Source organism: Prionailurus viverrinus, chromosome A2, assembly GCF_022837055.1.
Source record: "Prionailurus viverrinus isolate Anna chromosome A2, UM_Priviv_1.0, whole genome shotgun sequence".
Classification (NCBI taxonomy): domain Eukaryota; kingdom Metazoa; phylum Chordata; class Mammalia; order Carnivora; family Felidae; genus Prionailurus; species Prionailurus viverrinus.
The window spans coordinates 92,427,224-92,453,649 of record NC_062562.1 but is presented as its reverse complement, the minus strand read 5'-3'; the positions used below and the strand labels follow the sequence as shown (position 1 = coordinate 92,453,649).

Below are 26,426 nucleotides of genomic sequence, written 5' to 3'. Positions count from 1 at the left end.
TCTTATACGAGCGAGAGGCGCCACCCGCAGCCCGGAGCTGTGAGCTGACCCCCGGCGCTCCCTGCTGCAGCTGCGCCTGACCGTGGCCGCCTCGCCTCAAAAGCACTTCCTAGCAGGTGGGTCCCTGTAGCCCGCTACTGCCTCGTAGTTTTCGCCGCGCGGCTCCCCTCTCTTATCTGCTTCAGCCCACCTCGAGCCCCTACTTCCAGGACCCCACTCTCCAGCCCGAAAGCACCTGGAAGAAGGTGCTGGCAAACTCGGCGCCGCGCCCCCCCTACCCCCGCGCCCCTCTCCAAGACGGGCCATCCAAGGGTGTCCCGCGATGAGTTAAGCAATTCAGCAAGCATCTATTTTCCTGGAGTTTTATCGCCCATCTCTACCCCAGGGTGCAGAGGAACCCGAAGACTTAGGGTTTATATTCCTCTATCTTAACTTCTGGATGAGAACGGTTTTGTGGCGCTCACCAGGAAGGGCGCCTGGAAGAATGTGGCTTTGGCAATCTCCGCAGTCTCAGATCTTCACCGAGAGCTGAAATGTGTGCCGAGATCTGCAACCACTTCCGTCCTTGATCTCGATTTAAACTCCCTCTTTTGTAATTTAGCGATTGCTTTTCCAGAGAAATACTGTTGGAAAAAGTAATTTATTGTGAAGAATAAATAAATCTCTGTTTCCCAGTTTGTCCAGAGGCAGCTAGAAGGTAGTTCCCCTCCCTCCCTGGATGGTAATTTAGGAACTTTTTAAAAAGATGACTGGTGTCATGAAGGGGAGCTGGACGGAGAATAGGGGAGGGAGGTTGGAGAATTCTATTCCTAGTTCTAACTAGAAGCTCACCACCTCAGCCTCATTTTCCACATATGTAAAATAAAAGGCTCTTGGACCAGATGATCGACAGGGTCCAACACTTTACCAAGGTGAAAATCAATGACTAAAGATGCTTGCTGGTTTGAAATATATAGAAAATCTCATTAATGCAGTAAGTATAACCAAGGAATTACTTTCTTCATACTAATGCAAGTTTCAGTGTTGTAGGGAAACTACCCAGTTTTGGAGTGTCTCTTCCCACACAAGTATCTTAGACTTCTAACACATTTATCATTCAGAGAATACTCTCAGCTTTCAAAACCATTCTTCAGCCTTGCTCTGTGAGAATGTCCTATTCCCTATAAATGGCAGTCATATAAATGTCACTCACATGAAAGAACATTTTTTCTGATTCAGTAGGTGTAATTTTATGAAATGGCACATTTATTTGAAGCAGTAACTTTTTTGAGATATGGCCTTTTGCAAGGCCCCGAGTTTTTCAGAATGCTGTGATTTAGCACAGAATGAAATTCCGCCTGCATGCATTCTACCTGCGTGGCAAACATTGCCAACCCAGAAAACCTATTTATCAGGCTTTGGGGTTGTAAAGTAAATGGTACATGTGTATAGAGAAATTGGGTCAGAGCACTTTCTCCATTGGCAACATTTATGGCTCTGCAGAAGTTCACAGAGCAACTTCATGTTCAGAAACCAATGTGTACAAGACCTGACCCCTAACTCGAAAACAATTTCCAGACTTCTGTCTTGCTTCAGCTTACTAACTGTTGTTAGAAGTAACCAAATAAAAGTTTATAAGCCTGTTAATAAGTTGAAAACCCTGGGCCTTGAGCCTTGTTCTGAACAGTTTTAAGAAAAATAGATTCATTTGTCGTAGAATTTCAAAATTGAAGAAACCCTGGGCAGTCACTCTGCATTTCACGATCTCCTGAAGGACCACCCCTACATCATTCCACCATTGTTAATGCCCTTATTAAAAGGACATAGATTCTCCTTTTAAAATCTCCCAAGTAGCTGATTCTGCGGTCACCCTTGGAAACACAGTCCAGTGTTTCGTGATCCTCACCATCTGGTTCTTTTTATAAGTCACTTAGATCTGTCGTCAACTGCTATTTAAAAATCATTTCCTTTTAAAATCTTAAGAAGGCTAAAAAGCTACTGGCAAATAGATGTACATAATCACCCTTCAAACTTGAAGACTTGCTAGGGTACCTTTTTGGTAGTTTCCCCTGAGTTGTCCTCTGAGAAGGAGGCCATTTGCTAAGTCTCTGCACCCACATCTACCTATAATTCTTACTGTAAGATTCTACACGGGCTACGAATAATGTGGTTTTCTGGGTGGGAGCATTTTTTTGAAGTTACATTTATGCCATAAATAACAGAAATAAGATTTACAAAGACAAGAGCTCTGAAGTCACCTGTTTGTTTCTGTTCTTTGTAAGCCCAAAGAGAATGGGTCATTAGTCAATTATGAAGACTTTCTGAGCAGTTCTGCATGATGTGTTAAGCCTACTTGAGACATTTTGAATGACTTTTCAAAATGATTTGAATTAACATTTGTTCTTTTGTTGAGAAGAAATCAGTCCTGGAAGGAACAAAGGCGATAAATAACTAAAGGATAATTAATGCTTAAAACAATGCATGATGAAAAAACATACTTGGCCTATATACATAAACAGTTTGTTTTTCCAAAACCATTAAGGAAAAGAGAACAAAGGATGCTTGTACTTTATGGAGATCATCTTTCCGAAATACACCACTACAAAAAGAATACACTCTTCTACTAGAAGAACTATTTCCATTCTAACTAGGCAGGACATTGACATCCTAATCCAAATCCTTCTCCACAATGTTTTAGAAGAGTTTATTAAACCATGTGAGAGAGATCTTACCACATTGTACTTTGACAGTCACATATTTCTGAAAAGTTATTTTGAGAGAAATATGTTTCTTTTAAATGTAGATTGTATGAGCAGTTCTAATGTCAGGCTGAAGCAAAGTTCAATTTTCATCTTAAAAGGAAAAAAGTGTGTGCGAAGGGTAATTTTGAAAAGTTAGGACCTATAATTCTGAATAAAAAGAAACCGAAGAGGTAACAATATAACTACATAGTACACCTCCTAGAGGGTTATTAGAACCCAAACTAGGTAGTCTCTTTTGCCTCAGTTCCAAATACTACTGGGGTTGGGGGGGTGGGAGGGGGAATGGCATTAACAATAGAGCAGGGGACTCCAGTGAGGTCTTCAGTGGTGACGGCACCAAAGCTGAGGAACATGAGAATATGAGGGGGCAATTAATGGTCCACACTGATTATGCATGTTTCATCTGCACCTGCTCTTTTCACAGGGTGTGGAAACAGCTTTGAGCCCAAGTTAAATAGTGGCTGAGGCAATTTTGCGCAGACTTTAGTAAACTTCCTTGTCCTGTTTCCCAGATTAACTTGTGCCCATTCTTTAACCTGGGACCCACTTTGCACAATCCCTTGCTTGGGTCCTTACACACTATATTATAGCAGTTTGAGGATGTGTCTACGTCCTCCCCAAGAGGGGGTACAGCACAGTGCCTGGCACAGAGAGAATGTTCAAAAAGTCTGTTGCAAACATGAAAGCCTACCAACATGTTGATAACACTGATTTTTATTTTTGGAAGATAAGAACCCTTATGGATGTAGTAGGTTCTGAGCACAGATGCCCCCTGCACTGTACCACTTAAAGTCAAAGTGTCCAGATTTCAAACATTTGCCATTTGGGGAGAAGCATGAGATTGCTTTGTACTGTACAGTCAATATAAAATAAATAGTAGGAATTATTGTAAGTATTTTTTTAAAGGAGGAAGAAATTGCAGGAACCTTGGTGGTTCTTCTCATTAACGTTAATTTTAGTAACCCTATTATGTTGCTATACCAGGTTTCATTTAAAAAATGTGTAACTATAATACTTTAGAGTGTAATTCATTTTAAAGAGTGATCTAATAGGATTAAGGCATTTAACTAAGGCCAGGAAAATTGGAATATTGAATTTTTAAAGGTTTTAATTAGTTTAACTTAAGTAAAACATGTTAGCCTTCTTTAATACTTGAAAGCATGGTATAAGATACAAAGCCTAGTGAACAGTTCACAAGAATTAAGTTATATCAAATCATTCTTATACAAAAAAAAATTATCATACTTCCAGTTATTTCTTCTCCATTACCCAAGTACTAAAATGATTTCTTCATCCTATTCAATTGCCCTGACTTGGGTGGTATCGGAAAGGGGAGGATGTTGAGGAGAAAGCAGTTAGCAGCTTGGCAAATGGTTTGATTCAGTTGATAATGAAAGCGTATCAATTGCCTCTGGTTTTCCTAGACTAAGATCCCAAACTGTGCATTCTTGAAGCATATCTGAAAAATGGAAAGATACGTGTTTGGGGATAGCAGTACACAAAGAGGCTCCTGTCTGTATCTCCCCCAGGAAAGCAGGAATTAGTTTCCCATTTCCACGGTCACATGCAATTCTTGGGACTGGGGGGGGCGGGGAGGTGTGGGAAAGGTAGGGAAAGAGCCAATGGGGTGCTGGTAAATGGCTCTCTGAGAAGAAAAAAAAAAAGTCCTGATTTATCACATTTGCTGATTTCCATGGCATGAAGATTCCCACCGTGCCTAATGTCAAGCTCTTACCTGGCAAGCCAGCCTCTAGCCATACATACCACTGAAAAGAGCTGACGTTGAAAACGGAGGAATTTAAAAGAAGGAGCTGTCTCATTAAAGAATATTTATCAACTAGCACTGCTCTCAAGTTTGTATATCAGAGTATAACACGGGGAGGAAGGGGAGCAGTTTCAAGAGCACTTTGTCCCCTGGGGTAAGACAGGGAGCAGCTACAAGGCCAGACCCGGCCCCAAAGCTCAAGCTGATCAGTCCTGGCAAACATTAGAGGCACTCTGGCCACAGCGGAGTCCTTGCCTCTGAGAGCTAGCTTAGAAAGAGATGAAAATGGTACCCAAAAGATGAAGGAAACTATATTCCTAAGAATGTGTGAATCTCCCCTGCCCCCAGGAGATTTATTTTTTAAATGGTAAGAAGATAGACAATATGAAGCAGAATTGAGTTTCTTTTTTTTTTTTTAATTTTTTTTTAACGTTTATTTTTGAGACAGAGAGAGACAGAGAATGAACAGGGGAGGGGCAGAGAGAGAGGGAGACACAGAATCAGAAGCAGGCTCCAGGCTCTGAGCCATCAGCCCAGAGCCCGACGCGGGGCTCGAACTCACGGACCGCGAGATCGTGACCTGAGCTGAAGTTAGACGCTTAACCGACTGAGCCATCCAGGCACCCCTAAGCAGAATTGAGTTTCATCAGCAGGGACTTAGGAGTGGGATCAGATCCACAGCAACACTCCTCTACCCCCAAACTAAGTTGGCAGTTATCAATACTTAGATAATTCCTCGTGGCCTCAATGCGAAGATAAATGACCATTCATAGGGAATTTACTTAAACAAAGTTCATTCAGAATTGAAATGATCAAATCACTTGCCAAATATCCCTGACCACAGTAGTCCTAGAAAAAGCAAACCCCACTAATTGACACTAACTATTAAGTGGGTTGTCGCGATCACCAAATTATCCAATAAGCAAATGCTCATGTAGCGTGTACAAGCCAAATGCCACCTAATCAGCAAGATAGAGTTATTTTTCTGATGGTGGCAAGTCCAGTTCTGTCCTGATGCTGAATGTGTGGTAAACTACAGATTTGTAAGAAATTGTCCAGCATTTAGAAGGTAAATAGAGGTCAAGGCAAATTAACTCAGACGTGACTAAATTCCTGACCTTATTGTCATGAGCCCCAGGCTTTAATCAAATAAATTAACCAACCTAGTCAGTGGCTAATGAACCTACATGATAAAATTCTTGGCCAGGGAATCTTGACAGATGTGGCTGAGATCTAAATGTGAAAACATGTATTAGTAAGGTTTTTGGTTGAACGAGAATTTCATGGAGAACTTAAGTTAAAAATAAATAATTTTTTTATTTTAAAGTACAATTAAAATAGATACTAGAGATCTGCATTTCCTTGCTGTCTTGGTAATTCACTGGGTGGCAGTGAAATGTTACTAACAGAATCATTATAGCTGCAGCACAGGCCATAGCTGGTTCTCATTATTAGCAAATCCCTATAGAACATTAACGTGAAGGTTATATAGTTATGTTCTTGTGACTTGATCAAACTGTACAGGTTAAGACTCCTGTTTCCTTTTGCATTATTCTGTTGGCCAGCGTAAAAGCTAATCATCAGTAAACTTGGTTGCTATGAGATAAATAATATTTTCTCACAAAACAATTGAAATAATTTATCAGTTTTTCAGCAACCAACCTACAGTGGTTTTTAATTGGATTAAATGCATTAAATGCTAGATATCTTTTTGTCTGTGGCTATCACTAACAGAGGTACTTCTAACTACAAGGCTAAAATAAGAAATGCACTATTTTATTTTCAAATAACATGTGCAACTGAAGACTGAATGCCAAAAAAAACAATTAATTAGAAAAATCCATTGATTATAGACATGTTACATTTTTCATAAACTGCAATCAGAAGTCTTTTTAAGCCAAGGTCTTCTGATTTTGCTGCAATAATATATACCTGTCAGTAAAATAATACACGCTTAAATGTGAATATGCTTGCTTTCTCTGAAGAACCTTGATTTCGCTAAATACAGAAAGAGCTCAGTGAAAAAATTGGAGGAGTTCATGTGTTAGTGGAAGGTTTTAAATTTTTTTTAAGTATGTTTTGCTTTCCATTTGTCCCTGGGATATATTAAAACAAATGCTCTAATCACAAGAAGACTGGCACCATTGCACAAGTCCCTGCTGCCCCTCTGCCTTGTGATGAAAGGAGATACTTGATTGATGGGCTTCAGCTCATTACAAATATGTTGTCAAGTCATGTAGGGCTTTCAGGCTGAAATTCAGAAGGAATAATAAAACAGAAGGAGGGACTTAAAAAAAATCCCTGTTTACAGGTATCAAATTAAAATGAAAAATCGTGTCACATCTTACAGAGTTTAAAAATGTTATTTGTATTCTAACTCTTTGGAAGGGGCCAAGCAAGATCCCTGGGTTTGTGTGCTACAACACCAGGGGCAGTGTATGTGTCCATTGGGGATACTACCTGCCAAAAGAATTCAAAATCTTGGATTGAACAATCGTTTCAGAATTCAAAGCTGAATTATTAAGTGGGGAAAGGTGGAGAATATCTTTAATAATGGTTTTGTTCAAATGATAAACGAGATAGTGTATGGCACCATTTGAGAGTTACTATTCAAATTCAGGAGCACTGTAGTAGATCTGTGAGGGGAATTGATCCAACAAACTTTGTGGCTCATGGAGAACATCCTTTCAAGGTTTCCTTGAGATAGGAACAAAGCAAAACCCTATCTGGCTGTCTAATACCAAACCCTGAGTCTGACTCCCTCGAGTTTCCTCTTTGTGGGTCCTGCACACTCATTCCTGCCTCTGGTTTTCATAAAAATAGGAATTCTAGGCTCTCAGACTCAGCCAATGAGTATGTGGTGGGAAAGTTGAAAAGCAGGTGAAATGTTCCTGCAAACCCTTATAACCTCATCAACACCCTACTTTCTCTCTGCCTTTCCCTTCCCTATCATGTCTCTCCAAAAAAGATTTATCTTTTTTTCATTTGCAGTGGTTTTCAGCCCTGGTTCTCCTTAGAATTGATTGCTTGTTTGGGTTGGGTTTTTGTGTTGTTGTTTGTTAATACAGATGTCTGGGCTCTATCTCAGACCAATTGATTCAGAATCTCAGGGGGTGGTGCCCTAGCATTTAATAGCTACCTAGCTGATTTTAATGTATGACCAGGAAGAGAACCACTGTAGCAGACCATTAACTGAAAGCTAACAGGTAATGGTTTGCATTCTTGGCTCAAGTAGAATCATCTAGGGGAGCTGTTTTTGAAAAAGAAAATGCCCAGACTCTACCCTAGACCAGTTGACTGAGACTCTCCAAGAGTTTGATCATCAGTATGTTACAAAAGTTCTCTATGTGATCCTAATGTATACCAAGGTTGAGAACCACTACTTTCTAGTGGTTCCTTTGTATGGGTGTTTGCATTTTATAAACCTTAGTGATTCTAAGAATTCACCTTGAAGGTTGAACAAAACTCTGGAAAGAGTGCCAGGAAGACATCTGTTTGTCTATACCACCACCATGGCCCCTCTCCCTGCATTCCTGTCCAAACCAAATTCAATGAATGGGTCCTTCTTTGCCTACTTATGGTTTTATCATGGTTCCCAGCACACTATTTCTATTACCCAAAATTGTGTGTTGTGATGATGATAGAGCTTTGTCTTTATAGTCCTTTTCATGATTACCTCCAAACCTTTTTCAGTGAAACATTTTTTTTTGCATTTTTAGTTTGTATAAATATGTAAAACTGGGTAAACTAAAAAAACAAGTAAGCCTTCTACTATTGTGTATTAATATAAGATTGTATCTTTATATCAAAGAATTTACCTTAATTTGTATTTTCTATAGATTTATTAGAATAGAAGATGTAAGAGGATTCATGAAGGCTAATTTTTCCTTTCAGGGCTCTCTGCACCTGAGAGAGAGGGGAAGATTTTCTTTCCTCTTCCCATTTTTAAAATGGTCTTATATTCATAAGTATTTAAATATTTTCCTCTTCATTCTGTGAAAACATTAGGGGAAACAAATGGCCCATTTTCCAAAAGCAAGGCGACAAAGTGCCCACCTTTTAGAATGGGCATGCTTTGGGTTGTTGATCCCTGTTCTTCTTACTAAAAGGAATGCAGAACAGGATCTATTCCAGGGCACAGAGAGGGGAGAAAGGTCAATTTGCCTCTGGCTGCTGATACACAAAGGACTTCAAAATTTTATTTTGATGTGTTCTCCAAATGAGGTCTATGCATATACAGAAATATACTGCTTAGGATAAAAAGAAGTGTATTTTACAAGTTTAGATTTGTATCTACTTATCAGATAACTGCACACTGCTATTATACTTTAATATGAATTAATATTGTAATACAGCCCGTGATTATCTCCAAAACAAAACAAATAGATTATGTTTTATTTTCAGAAAATGTCAAAAATCATTGATTTGTTAAGTATAAGCATTTAAAATATACAATTTTTTATAGCTATGGATAAGATGTTACCAAAACTTATATTGAAAGGCAAAGGAACTAGAATATCTAAAACAGTTCTGAAAATTAAAAAAAAAAAAATGAAGTGGGAAGAATGAGTCTACCTAATTTTAAGTCATCAAAACTTCATAGAATTGGCAGAGTGTAGAAACATAGATCAATGGAACAGAATAGAAAACCCAGAAATAGAGCCATGCATGTGCAGGCAACCGATTTTTGACAAAGGTACAAAAGCAATTCAATGAAAGAAGGATAGTCTTTTAAAAACTGATAGGGAAGTAATTATATAGTCATAGGCAAAAAAAAATGATTTAAACCTCAGACTTTGTACAAAGATTAACTCAAAATGGATAATGGATTTATATGTAAAATATAAAACTACCAAGCTTTGAGGAGAAAATATTCAAGACCAAGAGCTAGGTGAAGAATTCCCAGACATGACATGAAAAGTACAATCCACAAAAGGAAAAGGCAGTATGTTAAATTTTAATTTTTTTTTCAACGTTTATTTATTTTTGGGACAGAGAGAGACAGAGCATGAACGGGGGAGGGGCAGAGAGAGAGGGAGACACAGAATCGGAAACAGGCTCCAGGCTCTGAGCCATCAGCCCAGAGCCCGACGCGGGGCTCGAACTCACGGACCGCGAGATCGTGACCTGGCTGAAGTCGGACGCTTAACCGACTGCGCCACCCAGGCGCCCTGGCAGTATATTAAATTTAATCAAAATTAAAAACCTCTGCTCTGCGAATGACCCATCAGAATAAAAAAACAAGCTACAGAGTGGGAGGAAATATTTGAAGACCACCTATCTGACCAAGGACTCATATCTAGAATATATAAAAACTCAACAGTTAAAAAAAACAAAAATCCATTTAAAAAATGGCCAACAAGATGACTTTTCAAAAACAGGACATATAGTAGCAAATAAGCAAATGAAGAAGTCCATACAATGGACCAGTAGTCAGCCATAAAAAGGAACAAACTGATACATGCACCAATTTGGATGGATCTCAAGGGCATTATGTGATGGGGAGGGGGGGGGGGGGCGGGATGCCAGCATGAAAAAGTTACATTCTATGTGATTTCATTTATATTTCATTCTAAAATGACAAAATGATAGAATTAGAGAACAGACTGATGATTTCCAGGGGTTAAGAGAGCAGAGAGGGGAGTAGAGCTAGAACAGTTCTGTATCCTAATGGCGCCAGTGGATACATGAACTTACCTATGGGATAAAATGACAGAGAACTGTACACACACATTCTACTAATATCAGTTTCCCAGTTTTGATATTGTACTACAGTTATGGAAAATGTAACCCCTGGAGGAAATGAAGGATCCCCAGGAACCTCTCTTACTATCTTTACAACTTCCTGTGAATCTATAGGTATTTCAACAAAAATATTCTTTTGTTAATAGCATTGATTTGTTAGGCATAAACATTTAAAACATGCAATTTTTGTTATCTTGTTGAGACATTTCCGTGTTTTTTAAAAGCTAGAATGCTCTTAAATTGGAAGTGGCCGGGCCCTCTCTCATCTCCGACCTCTAGGAGGTGATAGAAATAAAACACACAAACCAGACAAGCCCTAACTTCCTCAAGTGAAGCCTACTTGGAATTTCACCAAAGAAGGAGGCTGTCTCAGGTTCCCCATGCCTGGGCTGGGATCTGCAGACAGAGGGAGATGACGGGCAACACTACATGACCCACACCTAGTCCCGCTCCGTGCCTTACACGCACGCACATGAGTGCACCCATGAGTAGGCACACAAGCTTCTCTGGTGGCTGCTACCATGGCCCTTCCAAGTCATCTTCGCCACCTTTGCATCTGTGCTGTTGGTTACCAATCTCTTAATCTATATGAACGCCCAGTGGGGTCACTTTACCTGTCTTGGCCTTCATCTCAAGGAGCCTCTGAATGATTTTCCAATCCAGGGGGTATTCTTGTGTTTCCTGTGACAGAACTGAAGTGTGTAAAGAGCAGAAGGAAAAAGAAATCACTATGTTATGTTTTAACTATCTTAACTCTACTTTCCCTTAATACCTCTGCTTCCTGTGTAACACATTTATTTTCTTTGTTCCTTCCATCCTACATCTAAAAGTAAAATAGGATTAGGAAACTTTTTAAGTGGCATAAGAAATCTTACTACCTCCAGAAACCCACGTTTACACACGGGAGCTATTTTGAGTTACAAATGGTAAGAAATGGGCGTAACTTCCTTTTTTATATAATACCTTCTCTAAAACGAACCCTCAACTTGATCTCCCTTGTGGTTTCAATTATGCCTACATCTCCTTTTTATGAACTCCTGTCATTGGAATTTTTCCCAAGAGTTCAGAATTAAATTCTTCCAAAGAATTAATAACTTTATTTTTCACATGTTTTTTCATCATCCCAGTTATGGTAACCTGAGATCTTATCTTTTTTGCTTTTTCCATGAAAACAAACAATAACCAAACTGTTGTATTATCCTGGATTGATTGGCAAGCAGAGGCTGTGACAAAGGTATGCATGCAGAATTTACTAGGGAAGTGATTCCAAGGAGCGGGAGTGAAGAGCAAGGGGCATAAACTAAGAACGTGAGAAAGATGGCAGGAGAGAGCCTTAATGTGGCCACTGCTAAGGAGGAGTGGTGCTGTATTCTGCTGTGGCTTTCTGAGGAGCCTTATAAAACGTGTCAGAACTGCGTGCCAGAAGATGAAAGGGTCAGCATTTATCCAGAGGGCCACGTCCTCCATTGGGCTATGGTGGCCCCATGGGTCATATGTGTCTGAATGCTAAGCAGGTACAGGTATCAGAGAAACCTCAGGACAAGAATGAAGAGGGTCCCCAAAGTGGGTCCCCAAAGCGAGCCTCTGATAGGCAGTGGAAGTTCAGCAGAGCTCCATTACTGCCCAATAACTAAAAGTAGAACCAGGAAGATTTGAAGAGGAGCTCAAGATGTGGCCACCAAATTACCAACCTTATAATTTCTGTAACTTGATAAGGAGTAACTAATTGCCCTATTTCTTTCTAAATCAATCAGTGATATTTTAATACCTCCTTACCATCTTTGTACCTCCAATTTGCCCAGTAATATCTCTGAAGGTTTAAGACTAAAAATATTTTTTTAAGGTTATTTTCAGAGAGACAGAGCACGAGCAGGGGAGGGGCAGAGAGAGAGAGAGAGAGAGAGAGAGAGAGAGTCCCAAGCAGGCTCTGCAGGGTCAGTGCAGAGCCCAGTGTGGATTTCGAACTCGTGACCTGAGCCAAAATCAAGAATCGGACGCTTAACCAACTGAGCCATCCAGGTGTTCCAAGAGTGAAAATAATTTAAATGTTTGGTGTAACAACCCAAGTGTGTTACACTAGATTGTTAAGCTGCACTTTAAGAGGAAACTATTAAAATAAAATATGAAAGAATTACAAATGAGAGAAATTCACACTTGAACTGTTTATATATCTATGTTTTGATAAATTCATATGCCCTAAAGCCATTTCACACAGGATTTTTAAGAAATAAGTGAGGAAAGCAGAAACTTCTTAAGAATTATTGAATGCTATTCCAGATAAATTGTATATATTTCCAATAATCCGTTATAGAAGCATAATTAACCCTTACTGTATAGAATTTATATAAAGGTTTCATTAATTAGGTAACTAATAGATTGGTTAATTAGAAAATTACTAAATTATTTGAATAACCTATTAATATTAGATAAGTTATTGAGCATTTTCTATATCTCAAGAACTATATTAAGATACACTAGTTCAGCGAATCCTCACACTGTCTCCAAAGTAGGTACTATCAATCTCTCATTTTAAAGATGATGAAACAGAGACACCAAGAGTTTAAGTAACTTACCCAAGCTGAGAGTGGTAGTAAAAATTGGAGCAAAGAAAGAGGCATTTGGGTAGCTTAGTTGGTTAAGTGTCTGACTCTTGATCTCATCTCAGGTCTTGATCTCAGGGTCTTTTTTTTTTTTTAATGTTTATTTATGTATTTATTTTTGAGAGGAGAAAGTGCGAGCAGGGGAGGGACAGAGAGAAAGGGAGACAGAGAATCCCAAGCAGGCTCCGTGCTGTCAGCTCAGTGCCTGACGTGGGGCTCAAACTCACGAAACAATGAGATCGTGACTTGAGCCGAAATCAAGAGGCGGATGCTTAACCAACTGAGCCACCAGCTGCCCTGATCTCAGGGTCTTAATCTCATGATCATGAGTTCAAACCTTATCTTTAAGCTTCACCAAAAAAAAAAAAAAAAAAAAAAAAAAAAAAAAAAAAAGTTGGAGCAAAACAATAGTGCTGTTTAGCTGATATGTTCATTTTTTTTTTTTAAGTTTATGACAGGTTAGAATAAATTAAGGTAGTGGCCAAACTGCCAAAATTGAGTCTGGAATCACTCTCACTTTGCAATGATTAAGATGACCCAAGTAAGAATATGTCAATAAAGATACCATCCATCTCATTAACAGTTGCTGGTAACTTTATCAAATCTGTATTTTGCTTGCAAATGTTCATCCAAATATAAGAGATAGAAAATAATGTTAGGATAAAAGACTGGATGAAAAGTGAGGGGACAGCTATCTGACCTTCTTTGAACATACTCAGAGTCTGACAGTAACTAAGGCATCATTTACCAGTTTGAGGGGTTGAGTTGTAAAAACAAGGTGTTAACTGATTAGCAATTAACCAATATAATATAAATTGCTAACCTAGTTTGCATTTGTAGATGCTACTAAAAATTTTTCAAAGGCACAGCTACGTTCCCATCTGAGAGGCCCTATATCATCTTCAGGTGCTTCCCTACATGCGGTCACAAAAGTTCAGGGTATCAGTCACCAGCTGGTTTTAAAAATGATTCAGTTGCTATGATTAATTCAGTTATTCAAAGAGTTCCTGTGGAAGCACAGGAGAGTCTTGTATGTCCTGTCCTTTTCTTCCATGACTTGTGACTACCTCCAAAGCTCTAACTGGTCTGCTTGTGATACAGGTACACATTTTTAGATAAGCTCAGGTAAGAGTATAGGTGTTTTCCACAGGCTAAATGGAAAGGGCAAATTTCTGAAATCCCATTAAAAAGGTACAAGCTTCATATGCTCTACAATCAGCATGAAAGCCACCCTGTAGGAATTAAATAGTGACTACATCTGGTTTAAAATTCCACAGCAAATTCACTGAGTGTTACTTTAAACCCATTTGGATTAAAGAAGCAATGTCTTTACAATATCCTCCCCAACTTCTCTCCTTCTCCCTTATTCTTCCCCGTTCTTATATCATAATCATTCAACTTCCTCTTCATTATGTGCCCCACACTGTGCCTGGCACACAGAGCAAACAGCTACTTCTAACACCTACAATGCACCTTTCTAATATCATTCAACAAATTGTAGCAGGAAGTGTCTAGTCCATCATAATCAATGCTCTTGTTAGCACTGGGGATACATTACTAAACAAAAAGACAGAAAGAAAGAAAGAAAGAAAGAAAGAAAGAAAGAAAGAAAGAAAGAAAGAGGGAGGGAAAGGAAGAAAGAAAGAAAGAAAGAAAGAAAGAAAGAAAGAAAGAAAGAGGGAGGGAGGGAGGGAAAGGAAGAAAGAAAGAAAGAAAGAAAGAAAGAAAGAAAGAAAGAAAGAAAGAGAAAGAGGAAGAAAGAAGGAAGGAGAAAAAAAGGAAAGAAAGAAAAAGAAAGAGGAAGAAAGAAGGAAGGAGAAAGAAAGGAAAAGGTCAATTGAAAATTTAAACTAAATAATAAATGTTATTTAAAATAAATAATAGGGGTGCCTGGGTGGCTTAGTCAGCTGAGGGTCTGACTCTTGGGTTTGGCTCAGGTCATAATCTCAGGGGCATGGGTTTGAGCCCCACATCGAGCTCTGTGCTGAGCATGGTGCCTGTTGAGATTCTCTCTCTCTCTTAAAAATAATTAATTTTGGGAAAAATTCAGTACTAAAAGAAAAAAAAATTCTAATAAAACAACCAAATTTATTTTATTACATTGGAGAAATTTGAGGACTTTGATTTGTTTTTAATTTAAATTTCACAAACTTTCAAAAAGTAACTCACATGGTTTACAACAGTATCCAACTTTAGTTTCAACTTGCATTTCTTTTATTTTGGGTAAGATTAAGATTTTTTTTGTTTCACTACATTAAAAAGTCTTTCATATCACCTTAGGATAAACAGTCAACTTATATCCTTTGCCCAATTTTCTAAAGGACAATTTTTAAAAAATATTTATTTATTTTTGAGAGACAGAGAGCATAAGCAGGGGAGGAGCAGAGAGAGAGACACACACACACACACAGAATCTGAAGCATGTTCCAGGCTCCGAGCTGTCTGCACAGAGCCCGATGTGGGACTCGAACTCATGACCTCATGAGATCATGACCTGAGCCGAAGTTGGATGCTTAACTAATTGAGCCACCCAGGCTTTCCAGCAATTATTTTTTTTTTATTTGTAGGAGTTAAAAATATTTTTTCCAGTTTGTTGATCTTCTTACTTTGTTTATAGTGGTTTCTGCTTTGCGGGTATTATTTATTTTTATGTAATCACATTTATTCCCTTTTTCTTTGATGGTTTTAGGAATTTATAGGAAAAGAGCCTTTCCCCTCTAAAGTTATAAAAGAAACCTCAATGTTTCCATCTAGTTTTATTATGGTTCTACATAGATAGATAGATAGATAAATAGATAAAGACAGATAATTTAAGTGTTTAATTTTTCTTCATCTAGTTCTTGTACCTGTCTTGTTATCTTAAGTTTATTCCTAAATATTTTCTCTATTTTGTTGCAACTGTAAATAGGACCCTTTCTTCTATTAAATCTTGAACTTATTTTTTAATAAATGAAAAAATACTGATATTAATTGGCTTCCTAAACAAGATGCTGGATTGATTTTATTACAGTACTTTTTCAGTTGACTTTCTCAAGGTTCCCAAAATTACAGTTTGATCATCCACAACTCCTTTTGACTTTCTATATCTCAAATCTTTTACTCTGGTCTAGTTGTGTTAGCTAGAATTTCCAAACAATAATAACTAAAGTGGTCAAAGCAGATAGGTTTCTCTGGCTTATTGGGAGTGTTTCTGGTCATTTTTTTTTTTTTGTAATTCTGTTTAAGTATAATACTAATTGATTTTAGGTTGAGGGAGATATTTTGTATGTTAAAGAAATATCTCTCTGTTCCTTTTTGACTATGAATCAAAAATAAATGTCAAATTTTAACATATGTCCACTTAGCATACATAAATTTGACTGTATTTTTCTCCTTAAATCTTCTAATATATTAAGTTATATTAGTAGAGTTCCTAATATTGAATTTAAAGAACTAATCTTTATATTATTCCTAGAATAATCCCCATTTGATCAATGCACACTTTCTCTTACCAAAGCTACTGGATTCCGTTTGCTAATGTTTTATTTAGGATTTTTGTATCATAAAGCATAAGTAAATTGGTCTACAATTTCCTTACTAGTGCATCCTTTGCTAGATTTTGCTCTGAGAACTCTAGGAACTGTTAAGTGTTGGGTAAATGCAGTTATCATTATAACACAGGTCCATGGTTTAAAGCATCCACCAATAAGTGTCTTGGTTCTTCACTACATCTCTTTATCCAACAGAAGTTTTTCACTAATGACTTTGTTAAATGAGACACATGTGAGCATATACATGAAAATTTTTACTCTTTCCAAATTATGTGGGAATTAGCTTGAGATAATTCATGAGAAGATGAGAGCAACCCAGATGATCACTGTTTCCTGGATATGATTCTCATTAACTTTTCCAGGTTGAGCATTCATATTTTGTTGACTATTTCTGTTATTATATTTCAGTTATGGAAAAAACTTCTACAGATGCATTTCCTTTTACTATGAATTCTTCAGAAAAGCAAGAGACTGTATGTATTTTTGGAACTGGAGATTTTGGAAGATCACTGGCACTTAAAATGCTCCAGTGTGGTTATTCTATTGTTTTTGGAAGTAGAAACCCCCAGAAGTCCAGTCTGCTGCCCAACGGTGCAGAGGTCTTGAGCTACTCAGAAGCGGCCCGGAAATCAGACATCATAATCATAGCAGTCCACAGAGAGCATTATGGTTTTCTCACAGAACTAACTGAGGTGCTCAAAGGGAAAACATTGGTCGACATCAGCAATAACCTCAAGATCAATCAGTATCCAGAATCTAATGCCGAGTACCTTGCTCAGCTGGTGCCAGGTGCTCACGTAGTAAAAGCATTTAACACCATCTCAGCCTGGGCTCTCCAGTCTGGAGCACTGGATGCAAATCGGCAGGTAATATTAAATGATTACTTTATACTCAATCTTTAAACAAGTAAATGTTTGAATGTCCACTTTCCTCAAAGATGCCAAAATATAATTACAAAACAAAATACCCACTAAACATTTCAGTTTGCTAATATGTGCCATGGATAATTTTCTTGGGCTTAATCAAGTAGTCAATTGTTGTGATTTATTTCCCACTGTCAGCACCCTCAGCTTTGAGTTTGGTTGAAGCCAATGGTGTCAGTCTCCAGAGGCCTCCTATAAATAGTAAAAAGTAACACAGTTAAATTGTTGATGGATATCCTTTCCATTCCCATCACACTGTATGAAACTGATTCCATTTATTCACTGAGATTAAAAGTAATCCCAAAGTGATATAGTACCCACAAATACAGAAGAAAAATCAACCATCACCCTGGGAGAACCAAGTCCTATTGTGTCAGTGTGATATACTAAAACCACTCTCAATTTCAACGCTGGTACTTAACTATCCAGCACGCATGTGCAAGTTGAAAACATGTTGCTTCTATATCCTTGTTTGAAAAGCAGTTCACTACTACACGTCCTTGCTCTGCACAGTGCTTACATAGACTTTCAAAGTAATTATTAAAGAAAGAATAAGTACAAAATAAATTATTCTTAACCCAGGTGTTCGTCTGTGGAAATGACAGCAAAGCCAAGCAAAGAGTAATGGATATTGTTCGTACTCTTGGACTTACTCCACTGGATCAAGGATCTCTCATGGCAGCCAAAGAAATTGAAAACTACCCCCTGCAACTGTTTCCAATGTGGAAGTTCCCCTTCTATTTGTCTGCCTTTCTGTGTGTCTTCTTCTTTTTCTACTGTGTTATAAGAGATGTAATCTACCCCTATGTTAATAGCGGGAAAGATAGCACATTTCGCATGGCTATTTCCATTCCAAATCGTGTCTTCCCAATAGCAGCACTTACACTGCTTGCCTTGGTTTACCTCCCGGGCGTTATTGCTGCCATTCTGCAACTGTACCGAGGTACAAAATACCGCCGATTCCCGGACTGGCTTGACCATTGGATGCTTTGCAGAAAGCAGCTTGGCTTGGTGGCACTGGGATTTGCCTCCCTTCACGTCCTCTACACACTAGTGATTCCTATTCGATATTATGTACGATGGACAATGAAAAATAGAACCATTACCCAGGTAAATCTCTACTCATTTGTATTCTCCAGTTCTTTAAAGCAAAGGGAAATCTTGCTACATCATATTCCACTTCACAATTATAGAAAATCACTCTTCTAACTATCTTCTTTTTCTTTAATGTTTATTTATTTATTTTGAGAGAGGGGCCAGGAGCAGAGAGTGAGACAGAGAATCCCAAGCAGGCTCTGCACTGTCAACACAGGACCTGACACAGGGCCGGAACTCACGAACCATGAGAACATGACCTGAGCTGAAATCAAGAGTCAGACAGTTAACCGACTGAGCCACCCAGGTTCCCCAAACCATCTTTATTTTTTTTTTTAATGTAGACTATAGTTCCTGTTTGGGGTTTTCTTTGTTTTGGTTTGGTTTGGGGTTTTTCTGAGTTTGGGTTTTAGGGTTTTGTTTTTTTTGTTTTTTTAATGAATTTGGTTGAGATCTCATAAAACTAGTGAGAATGAAAGTTAGATTCCCAGGTTCGCTTGGGTGCAGATGTGTACTTGCAGGATTCACTGGGATACCGGCAAACTGGCAGATTTGGAGGCTCAGGAAACCTAATAACACTTACTTGAATTCCTTAGGGAAGGAGAGCAGTCAAGAAATGTAAACCAATGAGTTTTCAAGCTTCTCTTGTTGTGCATGCTACTTCCTCTTGGAAGTCAAAACCAACCATCTTATAAAAGTAAGGGGACTGTTCAAACCTCTGTCACAGGAAGGTAAACAAATTCACAAAAGGGTGCTTATACCTCCACTAATGTTTGACTTGCAGAAAGCCATCCTCAAAAACTAGAAAATTAAACAATTTTGAGCAAATGTCAAATACTATTTTCTGCATAGTGAACAATTCAGAGAGAATCAGCTCAGAGAGTCATAAAGCAATCCCAGAGGAAGTGCTATCCATCCGTTCTAGTTTCGAAGTAATTGGTTTTGATCAATCTTACTGAAGTCTCAAAGTTTCTTAGTCAATAGCTCATTGATGGTACTTCTGTGGATTTCTCTACATTATTTCTCAAATACATAGCAGATTCTTAGGTAACGGTCCCATTTAAAGGGCCTGGATTTTCTCAGTCTGTGGTATGGGCAGACTTGATGCTATATTATGACATAATAAACATGAAAGAACCCAAACATTGTGTGTGTGAATAATCAGCATATAAAGCAGATGAACAGAATCCAGATATAATCATTTGAGAACATCAAGTTTTGCTTGAGGAACAAGAAGCCATATGGTAAAGAAGGTTTAAGTAAATGTTTACTTTGTTTTAGAATTTATAGGGTCAATTAAAACCTTCTACACAATTCCTAGAGTCAACTATATAATAAAGTCCCAGCAGAACCAATTACTTTTTCTACCAAGAAATATCATTTCCAAGTACATATTTCTCTATAGTTATTTTCAAGTGATTATTAAGAAATACATACGATTTGTCCTGAGCAAATATAGTATGCAGAGGTATTTTTCACTCCCCTTAAAAGTCTGGGCAGTTTGTAAAAAAAAAAAATGTAATTTTTAAAAATTGATAATAATTTTTCTTAGGCAACGGCAAAGAGAGAAGATCCATTTAGCACATCTACTGCCTGGCTTAGTGATTCATACGTAGCTTTGGGAATCCTTGGATTTTTCCTGTTTGTACTCTTGGGAATCACTTCCTTGCCATCCGTTAGCAACACGGTCAACTGGAGAGAGTTCCGATTTGTCCAGGTAATGACTTCAAGATATAATCTACTTTATATTGCAAAATAAGTCTGGCTTTACAAATATTTTCATTTTTCTCTCATACAATGTACAGATTTTCATTATGCTCCTTCACTTCCACCGCAGTGTCACAAAAATAGCAAGTGAAACACGTTCAAGTCCAAAAATGCTAAACTCTGGTACCAAAAGGCATTGCATAATAGTTTCATTTCCTAGCTGGGCATCACATGCCAAGACTGCTGACTACTCCTAGAGCCACAGGTGTGAGTATAGATAGAGTGAAGAGCACCAATAACTATTAAACTTTGTGTGTAGGGATATGCTAGGCACAAGGTGAAGAGAAACCCAAAGACAAAATTTCTACTTCTGATATCTGCCTTCTAATAAGGACATATTGATACAAAAAAGGCATATATTAAACTCAACTTTAAAACCACCGAAGCAAGGTTTGTTAGACTGTCATACCAGACTCAGTGTGGGTCTATACAAGGGAGAATTGGTTTTGCCCACATACCAACCACCAGACACCTCACTAAAAGCAGTTAGTTACTATTCTTATAGACCAGTAGTCCTCAAAGTGTGCTACCTAGAACCTCAGCATCACCTGGGATCTTATTAGAGACACAAGTCCCCAGGCTCCACGCAGACCAAATGGATCAGAAACTCTAGAGGTGTGGCCCAGCAATGTGTTTTAACAAGCCTTCCAAATTATTCTGATGCATGCTCATTGTGAATCAGTATAATAGAAAAGACCATTAGTAACTGGAATTGGATTTGAATTTTATAAAACTATTTGAATTTCTGAAAGTCTTGCAGTTTCTCCCAGAGAACAAATGCAGTCAACATTTTCTCCTGTTAACACCTTTAGTCAAGTCTATTAAGACAGAAATAAACATTGAGCTTTAGAATTTAGGCCAAAACAAACAAACAAAAGTAAAGTTTGCTAATTGTTCTTTACTGCAATAGAAATTAGCTAGCATCTGCTTTTAGTCTGTAACATAAACTAATGTGGTGCTTCTTAAGGACATACTGTCTTAGCATCTCTGGCCTCCAGAAAAGTTGATCAAGGAAAGAGTTTCACCACTGGGGAAGAAGCCACAGTATATTACTTATTCTAACTCAAAAAAGTTTACTTCTGGAAAACTTTCCCATCTAGCCAGGTTAAGATGAAACCACCACTTAATCCCTTCACCTATTTCGCCCATCCCAGGAATGAAAAGTACAGGGAATATAGTCAATAATATTGTAATAAAATAGTATGGTAACAGCTGGTCCTACACTTGTCATGGTGAGCAGTACAAAACATATGGAATTGTCAAATCAATACGTTGTACACCTGAAACTAATATGACATTGTATGCCAACTATACTTCAAGAATAAAATTTTTTTTAAAAAGGATGAAACCACCATATCATTTATAAGCACAATATTTTTTAAATGAAATATTTATCAACCTGAAGGAGGGTTAATGTTTTCTCCAGTACTTAGCAGAGTGTTCTAAATATTACAGACGTCAAAGGTTTGTGGTTGGTAATAAATACCCTGCATTGGCTTAGAGTGTTTCATTTTAAAATATAAATATAGTGTTAATGTACATATTCTTTTCTTGCTTATCCAGTCCAAACTGGGTTATTTGACCCTGATCTTATGCACAGCCCACACCATGGTGTATGGTGGCAAGAGATTCCTCAGTCCTTCGAGTCTCATATGGTACCTTCCTTCAGCCTACGTGATAGCACTCATCATTCCCTGCATCGTGCTGGTGATCAAGTTCGTCCTCGTCCTGCCATGTATAGACAAGACCCTTACACGGATCCGCCAGGGCTGGGAGAGGAATGCGAAACCGACATTGAATGGAGAAAGATATTTAAAGCAAAGTTCAGTCCACCTGGACTCTGAACTGTAGTAGTGTATATTTAGAGAAGACTACGTAATGGGAACAGTTAAGAAGCCATTTTTCTCCCACCATGACCTGAAGTTTGTTAACAGAGAAGGAGCTGTTGCCTGACTTTAAGAACTTGACAGATAGGAATAGAACACCAGTAAATCTCAGGTTAGTGATGAATCTGTGTAGGTCCCTGCCTCTCTTTTTCCCAGAGGCAGCAGGGCTGAGGTCATGGTTATCTTTGTGGTTTCACACTAAAAAGTTGTTTTGTCATGGGCAACGTGCATGACCTAATGTCTTGCAAAATCCAGGGGAAGTACAGCAACTTCCTTCTCTGGGTCAAGGGGCTGAGTGGAATGAAAAAGAAAACAGTAAGATGGTGGCCACTGATAAAGGCTTTCTGAGGTATGTCTGAAAAGGAGGACTAATGAAGTGAAAGGAATGAGAATTTTTCTTATTGTTCTTTGCAAGTGAAGGTGGTCAAAAATATTGCCATAGTGAATTCTGTAGTTAAATGTGCTCTTTGATTTTGCTTTTGCCAACATGGATGTGTACTGTGGAGAACCATTTTATAACACAACAAATAATTTCCCAATTGATTGGAAGTAACCATGGGTTGGATATATGCAGGTCTATTACTGTTGTCGTAAGATCCTTCCTTTACAAGGAATAAGTACAGGGAAGATTGAGTTACAATTGAGAGATATCCACTTGGATTTTCTCAGTGTACAACAAGCAAGGAAGGGTTGATAAAACCCTTGCACAAAAAGTTCACATAAACCAGAATTTTAGACAGCAAGCTACATAAATTTTGTAAAGCTGCACTATACTAGGTATGTATGATTTAGATATTGTGGTATGCTTTGTGAATACTATATTCCAAATATTGGTCAATACTAATCATCTATGAAATGAATTTCTAGTATAAAAAAAGTGTCTTCTCTAATTCTCAAGGCTTATATAATTTTAAGCAGTGACATTAAATGAATAATGAAAGTATAATTTTGACAAATGCATAGATGAGAGAGAATTATGTAAAATCTTAGGGTAGGGAGGCATGAACAGTAGCTGAAATATAAGACTTGGTTCTTTCTCAAATCTTTGTTGTAATGCAGATGGTTTGCTCTATTTTTCCTGTGCTGATAATACCATTTCCAAGATGACTTTCCACAGGATTAGCCTTCCTGGCTCATGCATGAAGCTGAAAGGGGCCTTAGGCACCCACTTCCCACAAAATGAAATAACCCAAAGGCTTTGGGTTTGACATTTTTCTGCCTACTCCATTCTTTCTGTTTTAACTTTTATTATCATATATTCTACATGATGCAAAATGATTAAAATATATTAAAATATCACCCACCATCCAGGAGATTTTTCTATGAAACTTTTTGAAAATAGTTTTATCTATACTGTATATTCAACTTCACATCCTCCCTTTTTCACTTAATATATCAGTGGTTTTGTTCTCTTACTTACATGGTATATGTATATTATTAATGGCTGCATTAATATTACATCAAATGGGCACTTATTTAACCAATGCGCTAATTAAACACGTAGGTTATATCTGTTTTTTACTAAAACAAATAACATTTCAGAATACCTTAGCACTTATAACTTTTTTCCATACTTTAAATTATTTCCTTGGAATACTTGCCAAGAATTGGGATTATGAAATTAAAGAACTTTTTTAATGCTTATTTATTTTTGAGAGAGAGACAGACAGAGCGTGAGTAGGATAGGGCAGAGAGAGAGACAGAGGCAGAATCCTAAGCAGGCTCCAGGCTCTGAGCTGTCAGCACAGAGCACAGTGCAGGGCTGGAACCCACAAACCACTAGATCATGACCTGAGATGAAGTCAGACACTTAACTAACTAAGCCACCCAAGAGCCCCAGATTTTATTTTTTATATCAGTTTGTGTTCCCTGAGAAGGCACACAGAATGCATGCTCCATTAATATATCTTTGATTCACTCAAGCAAGGTTACAAAAAACCTGGAAAACTGTGAGCAGAGCTGAGGTGTGTGGCACTGACCCTAGAGCATCAGTGGGAAAGACAGAGAAAATGTCATTACTCATCTACTCTGTTTTGTGCAAAACAACTGAGTGTTCTAGGGTTGGAGCCTGCTCTTTGTCTAGAGAATGGTTGCTTCAAAATTAAATACTATCCAGGCTGATATAAAGAAAACCTCTGGGGTTAATCATGCTTCTTGGTATGTTTTTACTTGATCATAGTTCATCACTAAAAATAGAAAATGATACAACTTGGGGGGGGGGGGGAAGCTGCCTAGAGTAAAACTCTACTTTTATAACCTAGTAAAAATGTTCTACCTATGTAGTTAATAAAAGCCATCCATGAAACCAGAAGTTAAAGAACACATCCAGTGGTTTTGGTGTAACAGTGCGTTGCTAGGCCTGACCCTCAGCTTCAACTACAAGGGTCCCCAGACCCACTGGTGGACCAGAGAAGCCAATTTCCTCCTTTCATCCCTCTCAACATCCCTTTTCCCCAACCATCAAACCAACTTGGCCATCCTAACACAGCTGACTCCTCCAGTTCACCTAGGGTTGGAAAGAATGAGTTTGGAGCAGACGAAAGTAGCAAACTATATTCCTTTTAACAGGTCCAGACCGTTTTACATAAAAAAGTTAGACTAAACTTGACTGTATTCTAGGAAAATTTTTATTGAACTCATAAACATTTTGTTTTTGTATGTCTGCCCCATGTTAAGGGATGACTGCTTTTGTAAATTTGTACTCATTAAATGTCATTTTAAAAATACATTCCAGGTTTGTTTAATTCTGGTTTTGACTCATTAGCATTTCAAAAGGAAAAAAAAGGCAAAAAAAGGTTGGAAGGATTTAAATCACAGTAGTTCTGGCACCTGGAAGTAAAAATACCTCCTTTCAGGCATAAGGAAAAGGAGAGGCAGGACATGGGCTTTAAAGCGCATTAACAGATTTGCAGCTTTGTGCAATATATGCTTGAGCTCATCAGTGGGTGCGCTGCAATACCCTATGCATTTCAATTTTACCCTCAGAGAGGCGAGAGCATCAGCTGGCCAAACAGGGGTAGGGGTATATTGTCCCACACCAGATTTCAGTTAGAAGTAGAAAACAAAATGCCTTTCTTCCTCCAGGTAGATGCCACCATGGCGGGGCTAATGACTTCACCAGTGGACCGACCTCAGGTTGGAGTTCAGCCTGCAGACCGGATATTAAATGCCCTGCACAAGTGGACAGCTGCAGGCCTGATGGGTGTAACCATTCTTTCAAAAGCAAAAGAAAAACTGGGAAATAGAGGGCTAGCAACCTGGAGTAGGCTAGAAGCAAAGAGAAAAGCCCCCACTGAAAAGCTACTTCAATTAGATATTACATTAAAAGCTTTTCCTGCATTGATTGTTCAGAGACCACAAAAGAGCCATGATAATGATAAAAGTGTGTAATGAATTTTACCTCTAGGAACCCAAAAGATTCTGGACCTTCTCCCCCAAATCAAGGTGGAATGACAGTTAAGGTGCAGCCCACAGAGCTTGCAGGTTTTATTCTCTATCCCCATAACCATCATCCACACCACCCACCTATTACACGTTAACACACCAAACATATCCTTGCATGATCCTACTCCAATTCTCTATAATGAGTAAGAATTACAACGTAGAAAAATCCTCTACTCTTCTAAAGATTTGTTCAGTAGAATTTAGGAAAAGAGAGTTTTCATTACTCTTCTATGCACTGCCTTTCCTCAAGCTCAAGCTGAAGCCCTGAAAGTTCCGGGCCAAGATGGCAACCTGGGAGGCCCCTGAACTCACCCCCTCCCTCAGACACAACAAATCTGTAGCTGCACACATTGCAATTCCCTCTGACAGCCCCTGAACTCATAGATAAGAGGAAATAAGAAGAAGACTACAGTGAGAAGGAGCAGGATCAAGGGTGAAAGGGAAAGGATTGGGGGTTAGAGAAAAGGGGACTGTGGCTGAGCAGGACAGTGAACCCCTGCCCTAGCCCAAAAGAGAAGCATCCATGTTTCCGGCCACAAGGGAATCCTGTAAGGCTTTTAATAATGCTTGTTGCCTAATTCTATGGGCAAAGCCTATGCTAAACACTTCACATGCATTATCTTACTTAATCCTCATGCCAATTCTCGGAAGTACTCATATTATCCCCAATTCTCAGAAGCAAAAAATGAGGTTTAAAAATATTGAGTGCCTTGCCTGATAGGAGGCAGAGCTGGAATTCGAACTGGAGGCAATGTGCCTCCAAGGCCACTCCCTTTTAACACCACAGTATAATGGAGTACACTCATGCCATCCTCCAAAACATTCCTTCAAACGCATATATTAGGCTGGATGGACTGAACCACTGACAACTCTTTTTCGAAATATTATTTAAAGAGGGGGCTCATTAGTACTTTCAATATCCCTGATTGC

General features: G+C 38.4%; 1 protein-coding gene across 2 annotated transcripts; it reads left to right on the top strand.

The window, feature by feature from the left end:
- Positions 1-24,778, top strand: STEAP4 (STEAP4 metalloreductase). 2 transcript variants are annotated; one of them, XM_047850687.1, is made up of 5 exons: positions 1-116; positions 16,790-17,247; positions 17,887-18,414; positions 19,952-20,116; positions 21,730-24,778. In XM_047850687.1, the coding sequence occupies exons 2-5, from the start codon at positions 16,792-16,794 to the stop codon at positions 22,015-22,017; spliced, it is 1,437 nt and encodes a 478-aa protein (XP_047706643.1). In that variant the 5' UTR covers positions 1-116; positions 16,790-16,791; the 3' UTR covers positions 22,018-24,778. The 2 variants fall into 2 exon arrangements, with proteins under 2 accessions (XP_047706643.1, XP_047706644.1); XM_047850688.1 differs by lacking the exon at positions 17,887-18,414.
- The last annotated feature ends 1,648 nt before the right edge of the window (positions 24,779-26,426 follow it).

Coding starts and splice junctions, on each gene's coding strand:
- STEAP4 (XM_047850687.1), top strand. CDS start 16,792: ATGGAAAAAACTTCTACAGATGCATTTCCTTTTACTATGAATTCTTCA. Junction 17,248..17,886: donor CACTGGATGCAAATCGGCAG/GTAATATTAAAT, acceptor TTCTTAACCCAG/GTGTTCGTCTGTGGAAATGA. Junction 18,415..19,951: donor AAAATAGAACCATTACCCAG/GTAAATCTCTAC, acceptor AATTTTTCTTAG/GCAACGGCAAAGAGAGAAGA.